A 24,523-nucleotide genomic window follows, 5' to 3' on the forward strand; every position below is an offset into this window, starting at 1 on the left:
ACTTTTCCATCGTATGACTGTGCCAGTTTGTTAGCATCTCCTTAAGGACTCTTGGTGGCTCTCAAGTCTTAATTACGGGTAAAGCTGCTCTCCACTCTGCGAGTTTTCACGTGGACATGGATTTTCAGTTCGTTTGGTGAGTACCAAGCAGTCCCAGTACAGGCTTTCCCCTGACCTGCTTTGTGCCATGGGAAAACAGCACTGACCTCTTCGCCGTCAGAGGACACAGCAGAAAGGCCCTCACGAGACCACGCATGCCAGCACCTTGATATTGGGCTTCCAGTATTGTGAGAAATAAATTTTGTTTATACATTTTCCCAGCTATAGAATTTTATTGCAGCAGCACAACTGGACCAAGATATCATTTCTTCCACGGATTGTGTTCAAGTTGTATCTCAAGAGTCATCACCTGACCCAAGGCCACCTATTGTCTTCCTCTTACATTCCAGGAGTTTTATAGTTTTGTGTTCACATGTGTTTAAGGTCCATTTTGAATCAATTTTGGTAAGAAGTTTAAGAACTGTGTCCACATTTTTCCTTTGAGGCTGTCCAGATGTTCCAGCAATGTTTATTGTAAAGACTGTTTTTCTCCATTGTATTGCTTTTCTTTTTTGTCAAAGACCAACTGACCACATTTGTGTGGGTTTAGTTTTGTTTTGTGTTTTTTCCAGTGATTTTTGTGGTCCTGGGGATTGGAGTCAGGGGCACTCTACCGCTGAGCTACACCCACAGCCTTTTGTATTTTTTGAGACAGGGTCTCACTAAGTTGTGAAGCCTAGCATTGAACTTGATTCTCCCGTACCAGGTCCCATCACGCTGTACATGGAGATGAGGCCCCTCAGGGGTGATTAGTGCGGGGCTCTAATTTGACAGGACTGTTATAAGAAGACACCAGAAATGCAAACACACAGAGGAAAGGTTACGTGAGGACACTGAAAAGGTGGCCGTCTCCAAACCATGGAGAGGGCTCAGGAGAAACCCAACCTTCTGACACCATGATCTTGGATTTCCAGCTCCAGAACTGTGAGGGGGAAAAAAAAAAATTTCCATAGTTTAAGCCACCAAGTCCGTGGTATTTTGTTTTGGCAGCCTACAAATGAATTTGTTCGTGATTGTTTCTATTTATGCAGTTATAATCTAACTTCAAAGACTTCTTTTTCAGCAAAGATTCCAAATTTAAGTAAAATTTGCTCCAATAGCACCAACTTGTACTGAAATATTTTTCTATGCATTTCCACTTTCCTTTAAAATTGTAATCAATGAAATAGCCAATATCCAAATACAAGTGTCTCAAAAATGAGATTTTGTAATAAAATGCCTCAGTGAAATTTTTTATGATCTCAAATTACCTATGTATCATCTCCTCTTAAAGGAAAGTATCATATACCTATCTGCCCTCCATTTTCTCAGGTTATAAATGACAGATAACTAGAGCCGAGGATGGCTTCATAAGAAAAAAAGAAATGTTTGGTGGTAAGCACATCACTTGAAATTACTGTAGTTGGTTCTAATTAAATAATGCCAATCTACTGTAATTTTAACAATAATATTAAGGTTAATTTAGCTATTAATTAAAATAAAAACAAGATATTTCATTAATGTTTTATTTTTTAGAGATTGATTGTATAACAATCATTTTAAACATTTAAATAATCCTTCATGTAAAAATCTGGATTTATAATTTATTCCAAATCCTAAAATACTGCATAAATATCAAAGTTTAATGCACGTTTTTTATTAAATTAACCAAACATAACTGAACATTTCACATACACTTGAAACACTTGAAACAACGCAAAATTATCAAGACTAATGCTAGCTCTTCCAAAAACGGTAATACAAATGGTTGTATGCTACACATTTGATTCAAAGTACTACATGGGTGCAACAACTTTGTAAAGGTTTCAATAATGACAGCTTTCGATATATATATATATTTCTTAATACTTTCATACATTTTTTTGGTGTGTGTGTATGCTACTGGGGACCAAATCCAGGGCCTTGAGCATGCTAGGCAAATGCAATACTCCTGAGCTACACCCACTACCCTTACATTAACTCTTGCAAGGCAATATCTGAGGACAATACATATAGAAATTTATCAAATATGTCAAATTAACTTTTAAAAATATCTAATTTTAATTTTACATTTTCCTAATTTTGTAGGTATATGTAATAAACTTTTATTTCAATAACTGTGACTATAAAACTTTCTCAACATTTTCACTTTAAGGAAAATAATAGCCCTTAATATTTATATTCTGTATTAGTGACTGATTCACTATAACTGAGAAGGGTATCAAAATTTAGAGATCTATGACAATTCCCTATGAAATGTACTAATACCTTATTCATGTCAATGATTATTCTTCACAAAAAAACTGTTATAAAGTTGTATTGTCAATATTGACAATAAAAAGCTATCCAAATGTAGCAGCCAGTCTTTTTTCTTCTTTTTAATGTACTGGGGATTGAACTGACTTACACCCTTGGCCTTTTTGTATATATGTTTATTTATTTATTTGTTGTAGATGGGCAGAACACTTTCATTTTATTTACTTTGTCAAACCCAGTGCTTCACATGTGCCAGGCAAGCGCCTCTACCACTGAACTACAGCCCCAGCCCCTTATTTTGTATTTTGAGACAGGGTCTTACTAAGTTGCCCAGGCTGACCTTAAAGTTGTGATCCTCCTGTCTTAGTCTCCCAAGTAGCTGGGACTACAGGTATGTGCCAAGGAACCTTTTTCTTTTTTTTTTTTTTTTTCTTTTTTTTTTTTTGGGTGCTGGGGATCGAACCCAGGGCCTTGTGCTTACAAGACAAGCACTCTACCGACTGAGCTATCTCCCCAGCCCCAGGAACCTTTTTCTAAATGATTCAAAACATCATGAGTCATGCAAATTAATTGCTAATATTTTAACATTATCTCTTTAATTATATACTTGGGTAAAAACTTTTTAAAGATTGAATATAATTATTATAAAATTTTCATTCTATGTAAAACTATTTTCTCCTACACACTATTTACTCCCCTCCCATACAATAAAACAAACCTCCTAAAGACAATTTTTATAACCCAATTATCAAAGAAACATTCCTATTTGATTAAGGAAGAGTTCTGCACATAAGTCTGTCCTGATACAGAACCTGCCTCCATCAGAACAGAATTCTAGGAACAAAAATGCACTCTCTTTGCCTATTCTATCTTTGCTAACAAATCAGTGAGGTAAAATGAACACCCTAACATCAGTTTTTACTTGTATGAATTCGAAGTCCCAAATCAAACAGTAATTACATTAAAAATTTAGCACTGTCAATTCAGCAGATACAAACTGAAATGGAACAGAATACTATGGTCTATCATAATATCTCACATCTTCTAAGAAAATAGAAAAATTATACCTTATCTAATAAAGGCATGGGTTAAAAAAGTCTCAGTAGCTATAATGCACAATATCACCTTTTCTAAAACTAAAATGTTTTTTATTAAATGTTAATCCTATCTATATTGAAACGATTTTTAAAGTTTATTTTCTTTCTCTAATACTATGGTAAAATATACTTTGGAAACCTGCATGGGACATTCCCAAGAGGTTGTTTCTTCATTTGTTAGCAGGCCTGTGCTTCACAGCTTCACTCACTCTTCTAACTACTTGGGAAAACATGATTCCCCAAAATGCAAAAACAAATCTGATCATCTGTTATGTGTAACAATGATCTCAATCATTTAATACACAGCAACATGCAAAAATAAAGGCCATGCATAGGGGAGATGGCTAGGAGATGACTTTTGTAGGACACAATCCACCACTGTGTCCTCTCTTCTATTAACAGTGCCTCATCTGCTCTCATTCTTTCAAGGTTCAAGTTCAGAACTATCCACGCAGCCATCTTCATGGTTCATCACAGATTCTTCTCTACATATTCTTTCCAAGATGCTTTGAACACATCTATAGCTATTACTTCAATTTTATGATTGTAATTCACAGTGCAGTCCACAATCAAGGCCAAGGCTATTACATGTTTTTGAACAGCAGCCTGTTCAAGATTTTAACAAAAGTTCTATCCAGAAATATAAAAAATTACACATTCAGACTTTTCTAAGCAATTCAAGGGTTTCAGGATCCCACTGACATCTGGTTAGGCTACAAACCCTTGAAACAAATGGATAAAATCCAACAATAGTTTTAGATTGAAGATTAGATTTCAAAAGTTTATTACAAAAAAGTTCTAGAGAAATCTGCTGAGGTGTTAAACTTTTTGCAACTGATAAGGAAATATTCATAAATGGACGGATTTTTCAGTTTTAGTCTTAGCTTATCTTGAATTCTTCAAATTGAGCTGTATTCAGATTGTAAACCATATGGAGATACTGACAAAAAGAGAGATATATTCAATCCATGATTAGCCAGTCAACATATATGCATTAGCTGGAAGACTTAATGCCCAGATTTGAAGGCAGAACCTGATTTATCAGGATCAACCAATCAAAAAACACACATAAAAATAAGGTAGCATTTTTCAGTACTATTAATTTACAATGAGATTCGGGTAAATCATTTTAAAATGCCATTCATGATCAATGTATGCAATACAGTTGCACATCACTATTAACAAGTCATTTTTTAGTATACATTAATGTTCCCAAATTACCAGAGACTGTAACTGAAAATAATTTTTGGTTCATTTCTAGAACAAATGCAATCAATGGCTTTCACCTTATAAAGGCTTAATATATGTTTTAAAACTTCAAGATATTAAAAACATATGGACTTAAAATTATGAAAGTGTGTTATGTGAAACATAAATATAAAGAAATCTGAGCTTAATCCAAAAATTAAAAATCAAAATTCATTTCACATGTGATAGTTAAGTGGATTTTCTTTATTCAAGTAAACATTTTGATTATAATACATAATAAGAGACAACCATGTCACAAAGTACTGCAGTCCCCGGCTTTGTGTAGCCTCCTTCCTTGACTCCAGGTGAGTATTTTTCCGGGTGATTCTTCAGGATCTGACTCTGACGCCCGACACAGGCTCCCCAACGGCAGTGCATGCATGCTAGAGGCCACCGCCCACCTTTCTTCAGGGTGCTGTTTATCCCACCCATTCATCCTCCATTACTTACAAAGACCCCTCTCTAAAAGTCAACCTATGTTATAAAATTAACAAAGTCAGGAGTTAGTATATATTTTCCCACAAAGATAAAACTACTAAGATTCATAACTCAATCTCTTTCCCCTAGCCTTTGAAGAAATTTTGTAATTTCTAAAGAGTCAGAGTAACAACCCAACATGTAATATGGAAAGAGCCGTATCCCTGGGTGCACATTATAGACTGGAAATCACTAGTGTACTCAGAGCTTAATTCTTCTGAATAGCAACTCTCCACTAGAAACTACAGTTCACAAATACAGTTTTAATAAATGAAAATACAGTACCTGATTTGGCATAAAGGAATCATGAGATATTTTCATTAGTAAAGTGCTTAAGAAACATTCAACTTTCTCCTACCACATTAATTTGTCAAAGGCACAAAATGTCTGTCTCTTTAAATATAATTTTAAAATATATTAAATTTCACTTAATTGGAAAGTTTTACTGTTTTTCCCCTTTCGATAATTAAAAAAAGAACTACTTGATTAATAACATTTAATTTTTTATTTTCAAACTTTGCCACAAACATACAAACAAGACTAAACTTGATCCCTTCTTTAGCCGTCTGTGTGCCACGAAGCACTTGTGACAAACTAAAACATATGTAAGCTTCAGAGTTAACAAGGAATCAAAATATTTTCCCCAAAATAGGAGCAGGAGAAATCAATAAATTAAAAACAGAATCATTTTATAAAAAATAGTTTGAATAATCTTATAAACCTTCAATGCTTACAAAAGCAGGAAATACATTTTAAAATAGTCTTTTTAACACAGATCCATTTGAAAAATGTGGATATGGTAAAAAAAAAAAAAAACAACTAAATGATGTTTCAGTAGTCTACATTCTCTTCTCAGCAAATTCCACATAAAACTTAACAAATTTATAATTCCGAATAAGACTTTAACTGCAACAAGGTCAGATTAGTTGTAGTTAGAACCTGAATACCAAGCTGTCTTCCTTCTAATATACTATACCAAGGTTTCAGCTCAATGACAGGTACTGATAATACTTGACTGTGTGGTTTCCACCAATGACTACTGCATTGCAGCTTAAAATATGCTTTGGTCAGTAAATTAAAAAGACATACATCAAAAAAAAGGCCAGAAGAGTTGTTTCAGAATCAATATCCTAGCCTTAAGAAAACTTTAAATACATTGAAAAGACAAGGAAAAAATATGATCATACATAAAGGTTACTACTTTTCAACATTTGGCATTTTATATTAATAATTCCCTTGCTTAAAATAATATTTTATACTCCTGTGCACTGATTATCATAGCTCTCTGAATTAAAACTAAACTATGGTTACCTTCTAGAATATCCAATAGTGTGTGCATTAATTGCCTCTTTTGCACTTCCATGAAGATGGTCCTTCATCCTGTAACTTTTTAAATTTGGGACCAAGAAAGAACCACCAACCAAATCCAATAAGAACACAAATAATGGATTCCACATAATAACCATCCAGTGCTGTAACACATGAGCCACCAAGTTTTTTGCAAAGCTGTTAAAAAAGAAATAATAAGAAGTATTCCACAATTTCAAAATGGAAGGTATCCAGTAAAGTTTCCACTTTTTAATTAAAAGGATTAATCAAAATACATTTTGTTAAAACATTTTAATATTTCACTCACTTCAAATGACAAAATATGCTAATGTATCTTAACCTAATACTACTAACAAGTAAAAATAATTTTCAGTTCTTGCTGTGAGCAATACTCATTTTCAAAATGAAGTTTTTCATATTTGGAAATGCAAATAAGTTTTCAATGAACTTACTCTAGAAGACGACTAATGTTACTTTGAAATAGTTTATCAACAAACTACTCACCATTCAGTTTTAGCTACGATTGTTATATGAATAGCCAGTGCAATTTTCCCTCTTTCCTATTATTATAAAACTTGGCTATTATTTATGTATTAGGACAGTTACCCTCATGGTGGAATGAGGGAGAAAGAGTTTCCCTTCTTTGCTTGTCTGATTGACAGACATTGTTACAACTCTCAGCTGTGACAGATAAACAACAGGCAAATTTCCATTTGCATTTTTTTTCTTTCTTTCTTTTTTGGTACCAAGGATTGAACCCAGGGCACTTAAGCACTGAGTCACATCCCCAGCCCATTTTTTATTTTTTATTTTATTATTATTTTTTTTTTTGGCGGTGCTGGGGAATCGAACCCAGGGTCTTGTGCTTGCAAGGTAAGCACTCTACCAACTGAGCTATCTCCCCAGTCCTTATTTTTTATTTTGAGACAGAGTTTAAGTTGCTTAGGGCCTCACTATGTTGCTGAGGCTGGCTTTGAACTTGCCTCAGTCTCCCAAGCCTCTGGGATTACAGGCATGCTCCAACATGCCTGGCTCCATTTGCATTTGCTAGAAACTACAGGCAAATATGATTTAAAAAAAAAAAAGATATGGGGGCCGGGGAGATAGCTCAGTCAGTAGAGTGCTTGCCTTGCAAGCACAAGGCCCTGGGTTCGATCCCCAGCACCGCAAAAAAAAAAAAAAAAAAAAAAAAAAAGATATGGTACATACTACTCCTAGAGGCAAACAAGAAAGTTATGTCTTAATATTCATTTTTTTTTTTTTTTTTTTTTAATGTGGTCTGGGGATTGAATCCAGGGCCTTGTGCATGCAAGGAAGGCACTCTACCCTCTACCAACTGAGCTATATCCCCAGCCCTGGTTTAATATTTTCTAATATTAAAACACACTTACCTCAACAGCATCAGGTGTTCGACAATTCTGGTTTGATGCTCCTACACACTCTTTCACTGTGAGGGGATCCACCAACCAAAGAGCAACTGTAGAGGGCCAGTTTCCTCCCAAATTGGATACAGTGTTTAAAAGGGTCATGTATGTTCCTCCAATAAGGGGATCACTGACCTTTGCATTGAAAGCCATTATAGAAACATACATGCTGTACAAAGTAATCTACAGGAAAAATGTAAAATTTTCAGTATGATTAGATATTTTCTTCTTTGATGTCAGGGATTGAGCCTGGAGCCTCACACATGCTGAGCACATGCTCTACCACTACACAACACCCCCACTCCTATGATTTTACCTATAAAGCTAAGAACATCAAAATTGGGCTAGGAATATAACTCAGTGGTAGCAGGCTTGGCCAGCATGTGTAAGGCCCCAACTTCCATCCCCAGTGCCACACACACACCAAAACAAGACAAACAAAACAAAAACATCAAAGTCATAATCCTGAAAACCAATTTTCATTATCTTACTGAACTCAATTAAAAAAACATTTATTGGGCACATAGTATAAGCAGGCTTTAAGATCATGGCAACACAAAGACAAATAAGAAACAGTCCTTTTGTGCCTGCAGAATGTGTGACAGATGAGGAACAAGGAATAAACAGCTGTGGTGAGTACAGTGTTGCACAGAAAAGTGCACTCGGGTTGCCCGGGGCTCAGACACCAGATATCAACTCCACCATGAGTAGTCAGGGAGCTCAACAGAGAAAGCGGCGGGTGCACTAAAGGGTGCAGACGGCAAAACGCAAAACGTCATTTCTATACCTAAATACATACTGTGTATGTGATTGTGTGTATATATGTGAGATTTATATGCATACCTGTGTTATACATGTAAACATCCAAAGAAACATAAAAATAGAACTTTTTTATCCTATACATACACATAAGGAAAATAACTTTTCAAAATTTATGTAACAAACTAAAGGGAAAAACCTTTGTCAGAGCAAAAAGAACTTAAAAGTCCTAAATTAACCCTCCATTTAGGAAGATGGAAACAGTGTTTCTAGGAGTACTCCTTCAAACACTGAGAGACAATAAGTTATTCACTCACTCATTCATTCACTTATCTGTACTTTAACCCCCAGTGTGCTTTGCCACTGAGCTATATCCCTAGCCCTGTTTATTTTTTGTTTTGAGACAGGGTCTCACTAAGTTTCTGAGGCTGGCCTCCAACTGTGATGCTCTTGCCTCAATCTCCCAAATCACTGGGATTACAGGCATGTGCCACCACACGTAGGCTAAAACACTTCTTTTAAGTTCCATTATGTGCCTAGCATTAACTAAGTACGGGCAAAACAGGGGGAAAAAGTCTAGCCTGGCCTCAATGATTTTGCAAACGATCTAACATGTTCCACTATTGGAATTCTCCTAAATGATTTAACTGTATGCAAACAACAACAACAAAACACCTTCAGATTAGTTGGTAGCCATATCTTTAGGTTTCCATGAAAAACTATATTAGGAAGTTAGTAAATATAACTTTCAAAAGGTTTAGGCTAGGTTTCATAGAAAAATCCAAAGTGACTTTGAAATATATGTTAGCAATAACTGCAGTTGAGTTCAAAGTTACTGCTAGGTGGGGCTCTGCCATTTACTCAAATCACTTGCATCCAAAACAAAAATACCTCATTTTGCAACAGTAGCTTAGGTGAAGCTAGAGCAAAGTGGAAATAGCTGCTTTTAGGGATTACAAACACAAGTAACAAAGCAAACCCAGCTCAACACACAGCTTCTGAAATCAGAGAGTAAACTGTAACTTTCAATACAGAAGCTAAATCATATCCTAGTGCCTTTAATCCAGTGGCCATCATTAGTTTTCAATACTTTGAGAAAGAAAAGATATTAGAAAATGAAGAAAGAAAGAACCCAAATCTAGGGACAGAGAGGAATACTTAACAAGAGTAAAATTAACTGGCTTTGGAATCAGTTCTAAATGTCATGGATTAGTTCCCAAATTTACTTGTCCTTATACCATTTTTCCCACAAAGTGTCTGGGTATCTGAATTTCTTTAATACACTTTAGAAACTCTCTAGTGAAATCTAAAGTCAAACAACACCTTTCTTAAAAGATGAATGAATCAATCAATGAAAAAATAAAAAGCTCCCTTTCCAGGAATAGAACTCATTAAATCAAAAGTTCTAAGTTTTAAAGTTCACCATTAGCTAATTTCTTCAGTGTGAGAACCATGCTGAAATATTAACATGCATTATTGTTTTAAGATAGCTGAAGAAAAACACCTTCGTGATTTGGCACAGAACAGCTCACTTCCTGGGAAAACCACAGCAAGCTCACCTGGTGTAAGGCATAACTCAGCAGCACTATGAAGTAGTAATACGGAGGGAATCCTCCCTGGTGCTCTACTTTAGGAGTCCACCAAACCAGGAGTGCATACTCCAATCCAAGCAGTAATCTACAAAAAAGGAGCACTAAGTTGATTTCCATTTGAGAATAAACAACCAAAAGAGAAATTCGTGTGCCTATCACATGAAAGAAGCCTGTAATCTAAAACCAGTTGAAGAGATGAAAGTGCATACAAATGACATTGACATTGAAGATGCTTTTCAAGCCTTTTCCCACACATGCTAAACTCAGATATCAGTGCTACTGATGAATGCTCCACTTTAACCTGTGGTTAAGTTTTCATTTTTACCTGTAAGGCATGGCCTTGTAAAATATATTTAATGGTTGTGGACCTGCAGTGTATTTGCTGATAATCAGAGGCAATATTATCTGTAAAGGAACCATTGGAACTGCCAGTAGGGCTAAATGTTCTTTGGGTACGCCCTCTTCTACCAATTTCAGTCCCGTTACTGCATCTGCTGCTGAAAAACCAATCTGGGGGGAAAAAAAAAGTATTTTAATTTGTCACTCATGAAATACTTTCTTTCACGCGCAGATTTTTTTAAGAACCCTCAATTTCATTATTGACCCATGACAGTTACAAGTAAGTATCATGTTATTATGTTTGGTACAATCAATTTATATAAGGTACACTTTACTCTATGTTTTACTAATGATATTTAATAAACAACAGAAAATTTAGTATCTGTAATAGTTATATAGGCTTTGATTACAATTAAATCTCTACTTCAAAAAAGTTCAATCTGTTGGAATGAACAGTATGAAAAATCCACACTTACTGAATTGTATATTTTAAGTTTAAAAGAAAAACTTTTAAATAACTACAAATAAGTCCGGTTGAAATGAGGTGTTGCTACTGCATGTATATATTTTTTATGATTTCTAACAATCACAATAAAGCTCCTGAGGTCATCTAATGTTTCACTGTAGTATAACAGAGAGTGAATAAAAATGGCAGTGGCGGTGGGCGGGGAGTGCAGTTAATTCTTAAAAACAACTAAAAGATAGGCACAGAGGTGCACACCTGTAATCCCAGTGATTTGGGAGGCTGAGGCAGGATGATCGCAAGTTCAAGGACAGCCTGGGCAATTTAGTGAGATCCTGTCTCAAAATAAAAGATAAAAGGGGCTGGAAATAGGTCAGTGGTAAAGTACCCTTGTTTAATTCCCAGTACCAAAAACAAATAAATATTAATGAGTAAACTGCACATACTGCACTATTGTGTTGAGTTGAAGAATACAAGCATCAGATTTTAGGATACACATTGTATAGTCCATTTATATATAAAACTTAAAAGCACGGAAAATAAATGTATAGTTTTAATTAATACTGGGAGAGATGTTACTTCTGGCGAGGTTTACCTTAAAAGGAGAATATAGGATGATTGCTTCTATAATTGAAGCAACTCCTTACACATAGCTAGGGACAGTAAAAATTAGTACAACCTTCTGAAAAGCAGTTTAGTAATCACATTCTCTGACCTACTAATTGCCCATTGCACAATCTATTAGAAAAAATAGTCAGAACACCAAATAAAGAGAAGCACAAAAATGGTGCATTTTATCATTAAAAAACATAAGCAAATTGAATACAAAACAAAAAAATGACTGAGTGGATTAGGGCAAATTGATACTACTATAGCCATTTTGTATCTATTAAAAAGTATGCTTTCGGGCTGGGGATATAGCTCAGTTGGTCGAGTGCCTGCCTCGCAAGCACAAGGCCCTGGGTTCAATCCCTAGCACCGGAGGAAAAAAAAAAAAAAAAAAAGGCATGCTTTCAATCATCACTTAATGATACAGGAATATATTATAAGATTAAAAGATTACATACCATACAATCCAATTCTACTTTTAAAGTATATTTGTAAATATACATTTGAAACATATTTATACATATATATATACATGTATACACATATAGAGAAAGAAAAAAAGGGTGCTAGAAGAAAAGATGCCAAAAATGCCAATAACTTTTATTTATTTATTTAGGTATTAGAAATTAAACCCAGGGGCGTTTAACCACTGAGCCACATCCCCAGTCCTTTTTTGTATTTTATTTAGAGACAGGGTCTTGCTAAATTGCTGAGGCTGACTATGAACTCGTGATCCTACTGCCTCAGCCTCCCAAGCCAGTAAGATTACAAGCATGTGCAATAAAATTCTAAATGATGTACCTAGGTAATGCTATCTTGCTTGAACTTTTCAGCATTTTTTCTTTTTTTTCACTTTTTAAAATGTGTTCTAATTAGTCTTTTCAGCATTTTCTAAACTTACTTTCTCTATCATCAAAGAGGAGGAAAAACTCACTATTTAAAATGAAAGCAAACCCAGACACATGGTGGTGCACCACGTAATCCCAGCTACTCTGGAGGTTTAGGCAGAAGGATCACAAGTTCAAGGCCAGCCTCAGCAACTTAGTGAGACCCTGTCTCAAAATGAAACTTTTAAAAAAGGCCGGGGATGTAGCTCAGTGGAAAAGCACTTGCCTAGTGGGAAGCCCTGGGTTCAATCCTAAGTACGGTGGAAAACAAAACAAAACAACAACAACAACAAAAAAAAAAAAAGAAGACAGCAATGAAGTTGTACTAATTCCTCTAGGGGAATCAAAAGATAGCAGTAAAGTGTTTGTGTGGATAGGTTTACATAGATAAAATATAAATTCTATAAGATTCCAGATTTAAGGAATATGAATCCCTCCAGTAGCAAAGCTCCCTCTAACAAACTACACTTACCTTTCTTTTAACATGATGTTGTAAATGTTCCAGAACTATAAAATGGAGACATCTTAATACAGAGTAAAAGTCACCAGTAATCTCATGTGTTTTATGGTTATTTCAATATTTTAAAAAACAATTCAATGGATTTTTAAAAAGATTTCTAATACTCATACACTTCCATACCTTTGTAAAACACATTCTCAGTAAATAATTTCACTACCCGAGAATTAATGGTATACTTGTTATAACAGTACAGAAAACTATTGCTTTTTTAAGGCATTCATTTCTACTCCCAGCATTAATGTCGTTAATTAAATAAATTAGTTCTTCACATTGATATAACTCTTTTCAAGATCCCCATTTAGCTTACTTTGAAATTATATTTGATATCATCACATGCTTTAAAATACATTTAATAAACAAATTTTTTATTGTTAAATTATAATGGTGGTAGAAAGGGACTATGAAAAGTTATTGAAACTATTCCATGATATTGGTAATTACATAATAGAATGGTACATTTGCTGTATCAGTTTCTTACCTTTGAAGTTAGAATCAGAAGGCAAAATGTCAGAACTGCTGGCATTTTTATAATTGCAAAAAGCAGCTTGTAAGTATCTGTGATTCCTTGTGTTTCTTCTTTTACTACCGATACTTCTTTGTTTTCTTTTTTCAGAAAGGCAACTAATGTTGTTGTTATTAAAAATATAGTTCCCCAGAAAAAAAGAAAATCTGAAATTAAGAATGTTTTAAATCTATAATTAACTTTTGAAATGACATAACTTCATTGATGCTAAATAATTCCATTTACAATTTTTCCTCAACTAAAAAAAAAAAAAAAAAAAATCAACTGACATTTACGTGTCTATCAGGCCTTCCACGAGGCACAGCAGGTAACAACAGTGCTATTTCTACTAAACCTGCATTAATTACACAGACCCAGAATAGACATTCAAGACTTAACATGGAAAAAGTGTAACTGAATTGAACAGATACAAGGATAGGGATAGGGGTAGATGACTTTCATATCCCAGAAGGTTCATCAGTAACATTTACACACACCATTTCAGCTCTTTATTACATTAATACAATGCAGACAATAATCAACAGATGATTATTATTTATATTAGATTTTCCATTTTTAAACTTTCCAATGTTTTTAATGTTTAAGAATAATCTCGGGGTTGGGGATATAGCTCAGTCGGTAGAGTGCTTGCCTTGCAAGCACAAGGCCCTGGGTTCAATCCCTGGCACCGCAAATAAAATAATAATAATAAAAAAATAAAAGAATAATCTCTATTATTATATTGTATGCACGTATGAATATTTAACAATAAATCCCATCACTGTGTACAACTGTAATACATCATCAAAACATGTGGAAAAAATAAATTAAAAAAAATTTTTTTAAATCTTCTTGCAAGGCATGATGGTGCATGACTACAATCCCAGAGAAAGAAGAATCATAAATTCAAAGCAAATCCAGGTAACTTAGTGAAACCCTGTTTCAAAATAAAAAATTAGCCAGGCACAGTGGTGCATACCTGTAATCCCAGCAACTCAGGAGCCCTGAAAAATATATATATTACTTTCACTGTGACCAGAAATTCCAATTAGTGGTTTCTATGTAAATCTTTAAAAATGTTTTCCAGTTATATACTACTTCAAGAGTTCTATTTCTCTAGGAACAAAACAAAACTGCTGCATCTATTTCCTGCCACTCTGACATTTGACACAGCTCTGTTGGAGTAGAGGATCCGACACTTGACATGGTCTGTTGGAATAGAGGACTCAACACTTGACACGGTTCTGTTGATCGCCCTCCCTCTTGGGGGCCATAGGCTTGGCATGTCTTCATGTGTGGTTGCTTTTTAATATTAATAATCAATATGTCATTTAGAAACTTATTGGACTGTATTGGGACACAAAATAGTGCACAATGAAAATTTAGCAGTAATACATAAATAAAATATATGAAAATAAACAATTGTAGCAGTGTTCAAGTTAAAAGGAGCCTGTGATTGCTTTAGTATAATAGATGGATAAAGAGACATTCCTCTGAGCTTGGATGCGGTGTTTAACCTTTGTTGCTTTCCTAGTTTTAATAGTTGATTCTAGAGATACTTTACATAATAAAAACATTTAGGTTAGTCATAAATATAAATTGTACTTTTCCTATGTTTAGTCTAATTCTTTGAGAATCAGAATAAGATTGTAGTCCGTCATTATATGAAATTAGAATAGACTAAATATTAATTATAAGTTGATTTCTTTGCCCTTTAATAACAGTAAAAGCTTTTCACTGTTAAACACTGGAGTTCATGGTGGGGGTGGTTTCTCAGACAATCTGGTGACATGTTTGTTCTGAAGGTTGAAGGCGGGCAGATCATGTGAGGCAGATCAGCCCTCAGTTTAGCTGGGAGACAAGGTTGTTTTAATCTAGCTGGCTGGGAAATAAGGTTGTTTTGGTCTGGGCTGTCATACAGAGAGAATGTGTACTTTGAGAAGCATAGATTATACTTTTGAAGGTTTTTCTTGTTTTAAACTAACCAAAAATGATATAATCATTACTAAAGAAAAATATCTATAAAAAGGCTGGCAGAAAAAATAAAGACAGATTCAGCCTCAGAACACTTGATGTCTCTGTCTCTGTGTGCTGTTTCTCCACAGTGCCGAGGCCTCCCATCCACCTAGGACTCCCGACCCCTGCTAGGGCTGGACTCAGGCACAAAACAAACAAATCCTCCCCACTCCTCAAAAAAAAGAAAAAAAAACCACCATGTTAATTTCTTTAGTATATTTTCCTTCCTCCTCACTTCCTGTTTCTTTCCTTTTTTCTTTTTTTGGTAGCGCTATGAACTAATCCATGGTCTCACATATACTAGGCAAGCACTCACTGTATCACTGAGCTACATCCTCAACCCTCTTTCATTTTGAGACAAGATCTTGCTAAATTGCCCAGGTTGGCTTTAAACTTGTGATCTTCCTGCTTCTGCCTCTGCCTCACAAGTATCTTGGATTACAAGTGTGGAACAAGAACAATCAAACAGATTTCAGTAATGCTTGCAGCTAAGATCATTTTTAATTTCTTTGTGCTATGAGGAAAAAAATAACAGTACACTGGAAAGGAAGTACAGACAATGGGTCCCTTAGAGCCTACTTCGAGGCTTTCCATACCTCACATAAACAAAAGAGTAAAAAACCAATAGCCAAGAAACAATTTGGACTCTCCCAGAAGTTTACAAATACTATTAGATTATTTATTTTAAAATAAATAATAATAAATAATGAATACAAATACTGACCATTAGATTATTTATTTTAAAAATTCATTTATTCATCCATTCATTTTGTGGTGCTGGGGATGGAATCCAGGGCCTCCCACATGCTAGGCAAGTGCTCTACCACTGAACTCTTTTTTTTTGACTTGGGGTTTCACTAAGTTGCCCAGGCTGCCTGGAACTTGTGACCCTCTTCCCAAGTGGCTGGGATTAAAAACATGCATCATTATGCCCAGCAAATCATTACTTACTAATCTTACTTTGATGTTAGAGAATATCCACAGCATGATATGCCAATCACTGCAAAAATATGTCATTACCAAAATATGTAAATACTGCATTAACAATTTGATTAATTCTGATACATGTGTTTTATCTACAAAAGTATTGATATATAAACATACGCTCCCGATGTCTAAGTTGATGTTCAAGTTTCATAAACATGATTTTTAAACAAACACCTTAAAAAGACTAAATATTGTAAAGTAGCTATAAGATCTTATCCAGCGTAACACCAATGCAAAAATTAAGGGCACGTAACAATTCATCAGAGACCAAAAACATACAAAAACTAGCACCTATTCTAAGCACAGGGAAAAAACACAGGATATCTCATTTAAATTTCAAAAACCTCTGACCAAGACAGGTATTATTATTCTTACTTTGTATGCAAACAAGATCATGAACCAGTACGTGCCAATGGTGGGATTCAAACTCAGGTCTAGTCTCAAAACGTGAGATCTAGGCTGGGGATGTAGCTCAGTAGTAGAGCACTTGCCTAGCATGTGTGAGGCACTGAGTTTGATCCTCAGCACAACATAAAAATAAATAAAATAAAGGTATTGTGTCTATCTATACCTCAAAAAAAAAAAAACAGATCCTCCTGCTTCAGCCTCCACAGAATACAGGCTTGAGCTACCAAACCCACTCCCAGCTTTCTTGATAATTTATAGGGAAATACTTCAATAAAAATATGTTGGAGAAAGCAAAACTACCAAGAGTTATGATAAAACATTAGACTTTGAAAAAACTTTACGCTTTAAGGGCTTCATTGAGGCCCTTGGGCCTTTGCAGTGTAGACGGACTCTTCCAGCCTCAGGAGAGAGAAGAATCCAGCAGACCTGACTGACAAACCTGCCTCCGGCTCAGCAACCCTCCCTGCAGCTCTCTCAAACAGTGCAGAGAGGAACGCCAGTCCTTCAGAAGCCTGTGGTGGGAAAGCAGAATGACACCTGCTGATCTAGTATCTGTTAGGTCTTCCTTTCCCCTTCTTGGTTTTGGCAAAGCTCTACTCTACCAGTCAGGGTATGAAGGGTTCTGAATATCCACCTTCTAGTTCGAGGCTCTCAATTTCACAGCAGAGGAAACTGAAGCAATAATATTATGGCCTGGCCCTGAGTCCCCACCTGAATTTTAGCAGAAATAAACCTTTCTTTTATTCCACAAATCTCTCCCTTAAGCTTTGCTAAAATACCCAAGCCACCGAAGAGAACTCACAGAAAACACCTGTGCTTATACATCACAGTCATGTCTTCCTAGGAGTTCAGTTTCTAAAAGATAGCATGTAATGCAAATATAGGGTAAATACAAGGTTAATTTAGAAATCTTCCTAATTTCTTATATTTCATAACCCAGTAGGAAGATGCCACTTATGCAATCACATATCATTTCATTAACTCCAAGAATGTCAGGTTTTCCTCCAGGGGTAGAAGAGATTGCTATTTCACTAGCCAAGCACCAGTTGAAGCAGCCAGCTTGCGATTAAGGGGCATGTTATTCCAAAATACTAGACTCAAACTAAGCCCAGTACACAAGACTGAGGTTAAGGGGCCAACATATTCAGTGCTTCCGAGTCATGTTAACTCTGGTGCTTTTATTACTGAATATATGCCAGTAAATCACTATTCTCGCCAGATACAAAATTCACAAAAACTAAAAACATACACCTCCATTCTGAAGCTTATGATACGAGGTTCTTGCATCAACTTTTGTACAACCTTTGTACAATGTGATATCCCTCAATCTTTTGGGCTGAATTCATATTTATAAAACTGTTGGCACTGCTTAAGAGTTTTTCAGCACTCATATCACATGAAGATGGGAGGTTGGAATCAGTAGTTGCAGTTCAGCAACTTAATTGTCTTCAGACAGTAATTATTCCATGTTATTTTATTACAACTTACACTATGCTATAAAATTAACAGACTATACAACTATCAGACCAACTAAAATAAAAAGCAGCAAGAGCACTAATGCTGGCAAGGATGGAGAGAAGCTGGATCGCTCATTCATTGCTGGCAGGAAGATTAAATGATACGGCTACTATGGAAAATAGTTTGGCAGGGCCTTTCAAAACTAAAAATGAACTTTCCATACAACCTACCATCTGTTATCTTAGACATTTATTCCAGGGAAAGGAAGACTTATCTTCAGACAGTAGAATCAAAAACTAGAAACTAACTAAACTCCTTCGTGGATCTATGGTGGAAAAGCCTGTGGTATGTCTAACAAATATTTTTGCAGGACACGGTCGTACATTCCTGTAATACCAGTTACGTGGGAGGCTGAGGTAGGAGGATCATGAGTTCAAGGCCAGCCTGGACAATTTAGTGAGACACTCTGTCTCAAAAAAAAAAAAAACAAAACAAAAAAAAAAAACAATTAAAAAGGGGCTGGAGATATAGCTCAGTTGGTAGAGTGCTTGCCTTGCAAGCCCGAGGCCCTGGGTTCAATCCCCAGCACCGCCAAAAAAAGTTAAGGGTTGGGGGATGTTTTTCAGAGATAAAACACTACTGGGTTCAATTTCAAGTACTGTTTATAAAAAAGTAAATAAAATACTTTTCATTAATAAAAAGAAACAAACAATATATACAACTTTGATAAACCTCAAAACAATCACACTGGACAAAAAAAAAGTCTGTTTCCAAAGGATACATACTGAATGATTTCATTTATGAAATAACAATTATAAAGTTAAAAAGGGAGCTAAACTCAAGGATTTTATATCATTATACTTTGAATGACATTAGTTTTCCAGATAATGAATGAGGTTTTTTAAAGTTTTTTAAAAATACATTTTACTTTTAAATTATTACACATTAAAACTGAACTTTTAGGGGGCTGGGGAAATAGCTCAGTTGGTAGAGTGCTTGCCTTGCAAGCACAAGGCCCTGAGTTCAATCCCCAGTACCGCAAAAAAAAAAAAAAAAAAAAACCTGAACTTTTAGGTATAGAGCTGTATGAATTTTAACACATGTACAGATTTCAAATTACCACCACCACACCCAAGATACAGAACAGGCCAGGGATAGTGGTACACAACCATAATACCAGCTACTTCAGAGGCTGAGGCAGGAGGCTCACAAGTTGGAGGTCAGCCTGGACAATGTAGAGAGACCCTGTCTCAAACTATAAAAAGTAAACAAGGCTGGGGATGTAGCTCAGTGGTAGAATGTTCCTGGGTCCATTCCCCAGTACAGGGGGAAAACATACAGAACAATTTTATCACCTCCCAAACTCCCTCATGCAATCCATTAATACTTACCTATCTTCTCCCCACCCACACCCCTAAGAACTGCAGATCTGTTCTCCACTTGTATACTTCTGCCTTTTGGAGAACACAAGGTAATGTTTTAAGCTTAGATATGGATGTTAAGTGATGTATAACAACTGATATAGCTAGTCTATATAACTGTGCCAATTAGTCCTGCCTAAATTCTAAAAAGCAGGTCTAGTTGCACAAAGGGAATTTCCAGCTTTTCTTGAATATATATAAGATCTAGTAATCCTGGGATCCTACTGCCACAAGACAACAACTGATTGGAGTTGAGCTCTTACCTTTACAGGGTCATGGGTTTTCATGTCATCATTGTTCCCTCCAATTCACAAACTGTCACACCAACTCAGTTGACTCATTTACATTATCCATTTACCCACTTCATCACTGTGGTTCACAAATCTTCACTATAAACTGAGTTCCTTGGAAGCAGAAAATTCCTGGGTTTTATTAAATCATTAACACCTACCACCTGGCTAGCACCAAACTGGCATTCAGTGCTGAGTAAATGGCCTAGGTCAGTTAAAAAATTAAAACAAAAACTTCAATCTGTGATTTCTGGAGTCAGGCTTTCTACAGCAGGCTGTTTAGACCTCAGGAATCACAGTGTTGCTTTTCTCTGGTAGAAAAACCCAGTCAGCAAATGATTATGTTTAGGTTTCAAGGTTTTTCCTGCCTATCCTGCCAACCTTAGGAAAAGCACCAGATAAGGAGCCAGGAAACAAACTACCAGTATATGTCTAGCTCTAATTAGTCACTTGACTAATTATATAATTCCTCATATATAAGAATAAAGAGTCAGGCACAGTGGTGCACACAAGTAATCCCAGCGGCTTGAGAAGTTGAGGCAGGAAGATATGGAGTTCATATCATATCAGCCTCAGCAACAGGGAGGTGCTAAGCAACTTAGTGAGAACCTGTCTCTAAATAAAATACAAAATAGGGCTGGGGATGTGGTTCAGTGGTTGAGTGCCCCCAAGTTCAATCCCCAGAACAACAACAAAAAAAATTGAAATATATGATCTTTTCAAGTAATAAAACTTAATGTTGTAATCTTTTTTCTTCTGGGTTCCTTTCATCATTTCATTATTATTGATATTTTATATATATATGTATATATATATATATATATATTTAGTGTAGATGGACATAATATCTTTCTTTTATTTATTTATTTTTATATGGTGCTGAGGATTGAACTCAGTGCCTCAGGCATGCTAGGCAAGTGCTCTACCACTGAGCCACAACCCCAGCCCCCTTTCATCATTTCTTGCAGCTTAAAAGTTCTCGCTTTGCCTCTAGGGATTCTTGAAAAACATAAAGTCTATTTCTTAAGTTCAGGATTATTCTGGATCCCAGAAGGTATGAAATCTCAGCATAATAAGGCTTTCTTTCTAAGGGGTTCTACTCTCATCCTAGCTTTCTGTTCTAAATTTACTATTTACAGTACTACTTTGCAATCAGAGAACATATTAATAATTTTTAAAAATTATGCTTCCTTTTAATACTCAGATTTTCTAAACAGTGCCTCTATGTTTGGCTCTTCTTTAATTATCTAAGCAATGTTTATTTCGTGATTCTTTCTCTACTCTAAGTTCCTTGAAATTATTGATTTAGGGCAAGGGTCCTAGCTAGCTCAGTGGTAAAGCACTTACCTAACAAGCATAAACTATCACAAAAAAAACAAAAACAAAAAAATACTGGAGCTGGGGGTATAGCTCAGTTGGTAGAGTGCCTGCCTCGCAAGCACAAGGCCCTGGGTTCAATCCCCAGCACCCCCCCCCCAAAAAAAATACGCTGCAAAAACTTAAAGGAGAATAAAGCTAAAATGTTTGACCCCAAAATAGAAGCAGATAAGTTAAATCAAAAAGTAAACTATTTTTAGACTCTCCTGAAGAAAAAAGTTCAAATTCCACAGTTATTAAAACAGCTATTCAAAAGAACAAGTCAGTCTAAATATTTTTATATATCCAACTAAGAACAAAGTTAACCGCTATCTGCAATGCAAAGCCTGATTCCGGAGGCAGTCAAGGGCCAGCAACTCCAGGCTCCCCAAGATGGACCATCTCCCCATTCCTGGGCCAGGGGACAGTGTCTTATTCACAGAAGGTCCTTTGAATCCTGTCACATGAGCGCCTCCCTGTGTGAATGAATGAACCCTGCTCCATTCACCAGAAGGCTAGATGAGGACAACTGGCACAGGACTAGGGGTGGAAATGGATCTGAAAGCAGGGAGTCAGAAATCTCAATCCAACAAAACAAAGAGGAAAAATGTTAGCCCCAGGAGTTTGGAAAAAGGTGCATCTGTGACTCAGCAAGTGCCCCAGGATCCCCAGACTGAGAGTTTTGTTATTTTCCGGGTTGCCGCTCCCTGTCCACGGCAGGGTACTGACAACAGCTTTACCGATGCCTCAAAGCCCACTTTAATGAGACAGAAAACACCGCGAGTCGTCTCCCGCAAACACTTCCAGCAAATTAAATAATGAGCTTCCCTGCAACGTCCCACGCTCCGAAGGACTCACACACGGAAGAGAAACCTGACAGCGCAGGAGTTCAATACCCTACCTGAAAGAGTAACAATTCCCCTCGGCTGAGGCTGAAACCGCAAATATTTGTTACAAAAGTCGGCTGATTCAAGGGCCAAAAACAAAACATTGCCCAAAAAGTAGCCTGCCGTTTGGCCCACGGAGTTGCAGGTGGAAGCATAGCCCACGTTTTCTCGGGACAACATAGTCAACGCCCAGCCATCCACGGCGATGTCCTGAGTGGCGGCCAGGAATTCAAACAGAAAGAATGTCACAGTGAGGGCAAGCACGTCGGGGGTCCTGCCGTCCGCATTCCCGAGCAAGCGGTCCACCTGGGTGGACAGATAGATCATGAAGAGTCCCAGTATGTACTGTGTGGGCACCAGCCAGGATTTGCGCCGGCCGAAGTTCTTAAGGTAGACCGCGTCGACCAACGGGGCCCAGAGCAACTTGAGGCTGAAGGGCCAAAAGACGAAGCTGAAGAACGCCTGGTCGGTGTAGCTGACGTTTTTGCTCTGCAAGATGAGCGGGATGCTTCCCGCCAGGCCGAGCGGGATGCCCTGGAGAACGTAAAGGAAGAGCAGCAGCAAAATGCTGCTGAGCTCCGCCCGGCAGCCGCGCGGGGCTTTGGGGAAGTCTGCGGGGCCGGCGTCCCTCAGCAGGGCCTCCCGGTCCCCCTCCCCGCCCGCCGAGGCCGGGTGACTGTCGTCCCAGCTGCCCGGGGGCAGGGGGCCGCTCTTCATGTCCAGAGCGTGGCTGAAAGTCCCTGGCCGCCGCTGCCGACTGCTGTCCTTGTGGGAGAGGGTGGGCGACATGTCAGAGACGAGGCAGAGCCCCGCCTGCGGCGGGCCGGGGCTGAGCGTGTTGGCTCCGTCTAGACTCAGGTCCAAAGCAGGCGCTCAGGACCCGGGCCTCGGGCTTCCAGGACAGGCGGCGGGGGTCCTTCCCACTGCCGCCCCGAGCGCCCAACAGCACAGCCCGTCCCCCGGCCGGTCGGCGCCGACGCCTGGGGAGGCGCTCCTCGGAGCCGCTTCAGGGATCCCGGAGGAGCCCCCCGGGCGGCCGCGCCGGGCTCGGGGCTGGAGGAGGCGGCCGTGGTGCTGCGTGAACCGACGGCCGGCTCCCCGCCACCTCCAGCCCTCGCCGCCACCAGCGCGGCAGAGAGCACTTTCTCCGCTGGACTCCCAAGGAACAGGTAACTTCCTGCCTCGCGCTTCAGGAAGCGGTCCCTCTCTCAAATAGGTCCCCTCCCCGCCTCCAGAGCGAGCCAATCAGGACCCGCTCCCGCGGTCAAGCTCGGAAACAACGCTCCGTGGGAACCCTTATTTCCTGCGGCCCGGATCTTCGGGGGGCAGTAACGCCAACGTACCGCGGCGGCTCTGTGAGCGCATGCGGCCGTCTGGATCGCGTGGGTCTCGCTCATTGGGTTGCGCCGTCACGTGAAGGGCACGCTAGGCGGTGCTGGCGGCGGGGCGAGAACGCGGGTTGGGTTCCGGACGCAGCGTGTGTATTAAGTTATCTGTGGTGCTTGCGTGGACCGGACGAGAGAGGACCTGAGGACACCAAGAGTGGTGGCAGGACGCCAGGTCGCTCCGCGCCCCAGAGCCGTGGGAGAGGGCCTGGCCGAGTGGCATTTGCGGAGTGCCGGCCGCCGTCCCCCGCGGCGGAAGACGTACCAGGAACCCGAGAGCGGTCTCCGGCCTCGGCGGGCGGGCCGGCCGAGCCGGGGCTGCTTCCGAGACACTCCACACCCCTCGGTGTGCCGCTGTGGAAGGACCTGGGAGCTATCGGGTGGCAGCCTCGATGCGTTCTAAGTGGCTCCCCTTTCTTAGAACTCTTGGCAAAGTGGATTTCTCGGTATCTCCACCTCCACCTCTCGGAGATACCGAGAAATCAGATTTAATAGTTCAGTGATGCCCGAGAGATAGGTTTTCCAAGAATTTTATGGAATCCCCATTTGTGTGTATTTCAGGCATTGCTTAACCTGTTCTGGTACTAATACTACATTTTTTCCACTTTAATACTTTACTTTTTTTTCTGTGGTGCTGGGGATAATACTTCACGTTTTATTTTGTAATTTTATACGCATGCTGCCTGTACATGTGCACTTCCAACCACTGATTATTCCTTTTTAACTGTTTCGCTA

General features: G+C 38.1%; 1 protein-coding gene and 1 non-coding gene across 4 annotated transcripts; one reads left to right on the plus strand and one right to left on the minus strand.

Annotated features, from left to right (window-relative positions):
• Positions 1-2,741: 2,741 nt before the first annotated feature.
• Positions 2,742-23,601, minus strand: Slc33a1 (solute carrier family 33 member 1). 3 transcript variants are annotated; one of them, XM_047563988.1, is made up of 7 exons: positions 22,418-23,599; positions 13,557-13,747; positions 10,586-10,770; positions 10,228-10,345; positions 7,877-8,092; positions 6,468-6,662; positions 2,742-5,153 (listed from the first exon to the last, which is right to left on the minus strand). In XM_047563988.1, exons 1-6 carry the CDS (start codon positions 23,190-23,192, stop codon positions 6,495-6,497), a joined length of 1,653 nt encoding a protein of 550 aa, XP_047419944.1. In that variant the 5' UTR covers positions 23,193-23,599; the 3' UTR covers positions 2,742-5,153; positions 6,468-6,494. The 3 variants fall into 3 exon arrangements, with proteins under 3 accessions (XP_047419944.1, XP_047419943.1, XP_047419945.1); XM_047563987.1 differs by having other exon boundaries at positions 2,742-6,662; XM_047563989.1 differs by lacking the exons at positions 10,228-10,345; positions 13,557-13,747 and having other exon boundaries at positions 2,742-6,662; positions 22,418-23,601.
• Trnaa-cgc (transfer RNA alanine (anticodon CGC)) lies at positions 21,561-21,633 on the plus strand. The gene has a single exon. It is a non-coding gene; the product is annotated as a tRNA-Ala (tRNA).
• Positions 23,602-24,523: the final 922 nt, after the last annotated feature.

The sequence above is a fragment of the Sciurus carolinensis genome, chromosome 9, assembly GCF_902686445.1.
Source record: "Sciurus carolinensis chromosome 9, mSciCar1.2, whole genome shotgun sequence".
Taxonomy (NCBI): domain Eukaryota; kingdom Metazoa; phylum Chordata; class Mammalia; order Rodentia; family Sciuridae; genus Sciurus; species Sciurus carolinensis.

Coding starts and splice junctions, on each gene's coding strand:
- Slc33a1 (XM_047563988.1), bottom strand. CDS start 23,192: ATGTCGCCCACCCTCTCCCACAAGGACAGCAGTCGGCAGCGGCGGCCA. Junction 13,748..22,417: donor GGGAATTGTTACTCTTTCAG/GTAGGGTATTGA, acceptor TCTTAATTTCAG/ATTTTCTTTTTTTCTGGGGA. Junction 6,663..7,876: donor GAACACCTGATGCTGTTGAG/GTAAGTGTGTTT, acceptor CTTTTTTAACAG/CTTTGCAAAAAACTTGGTGG.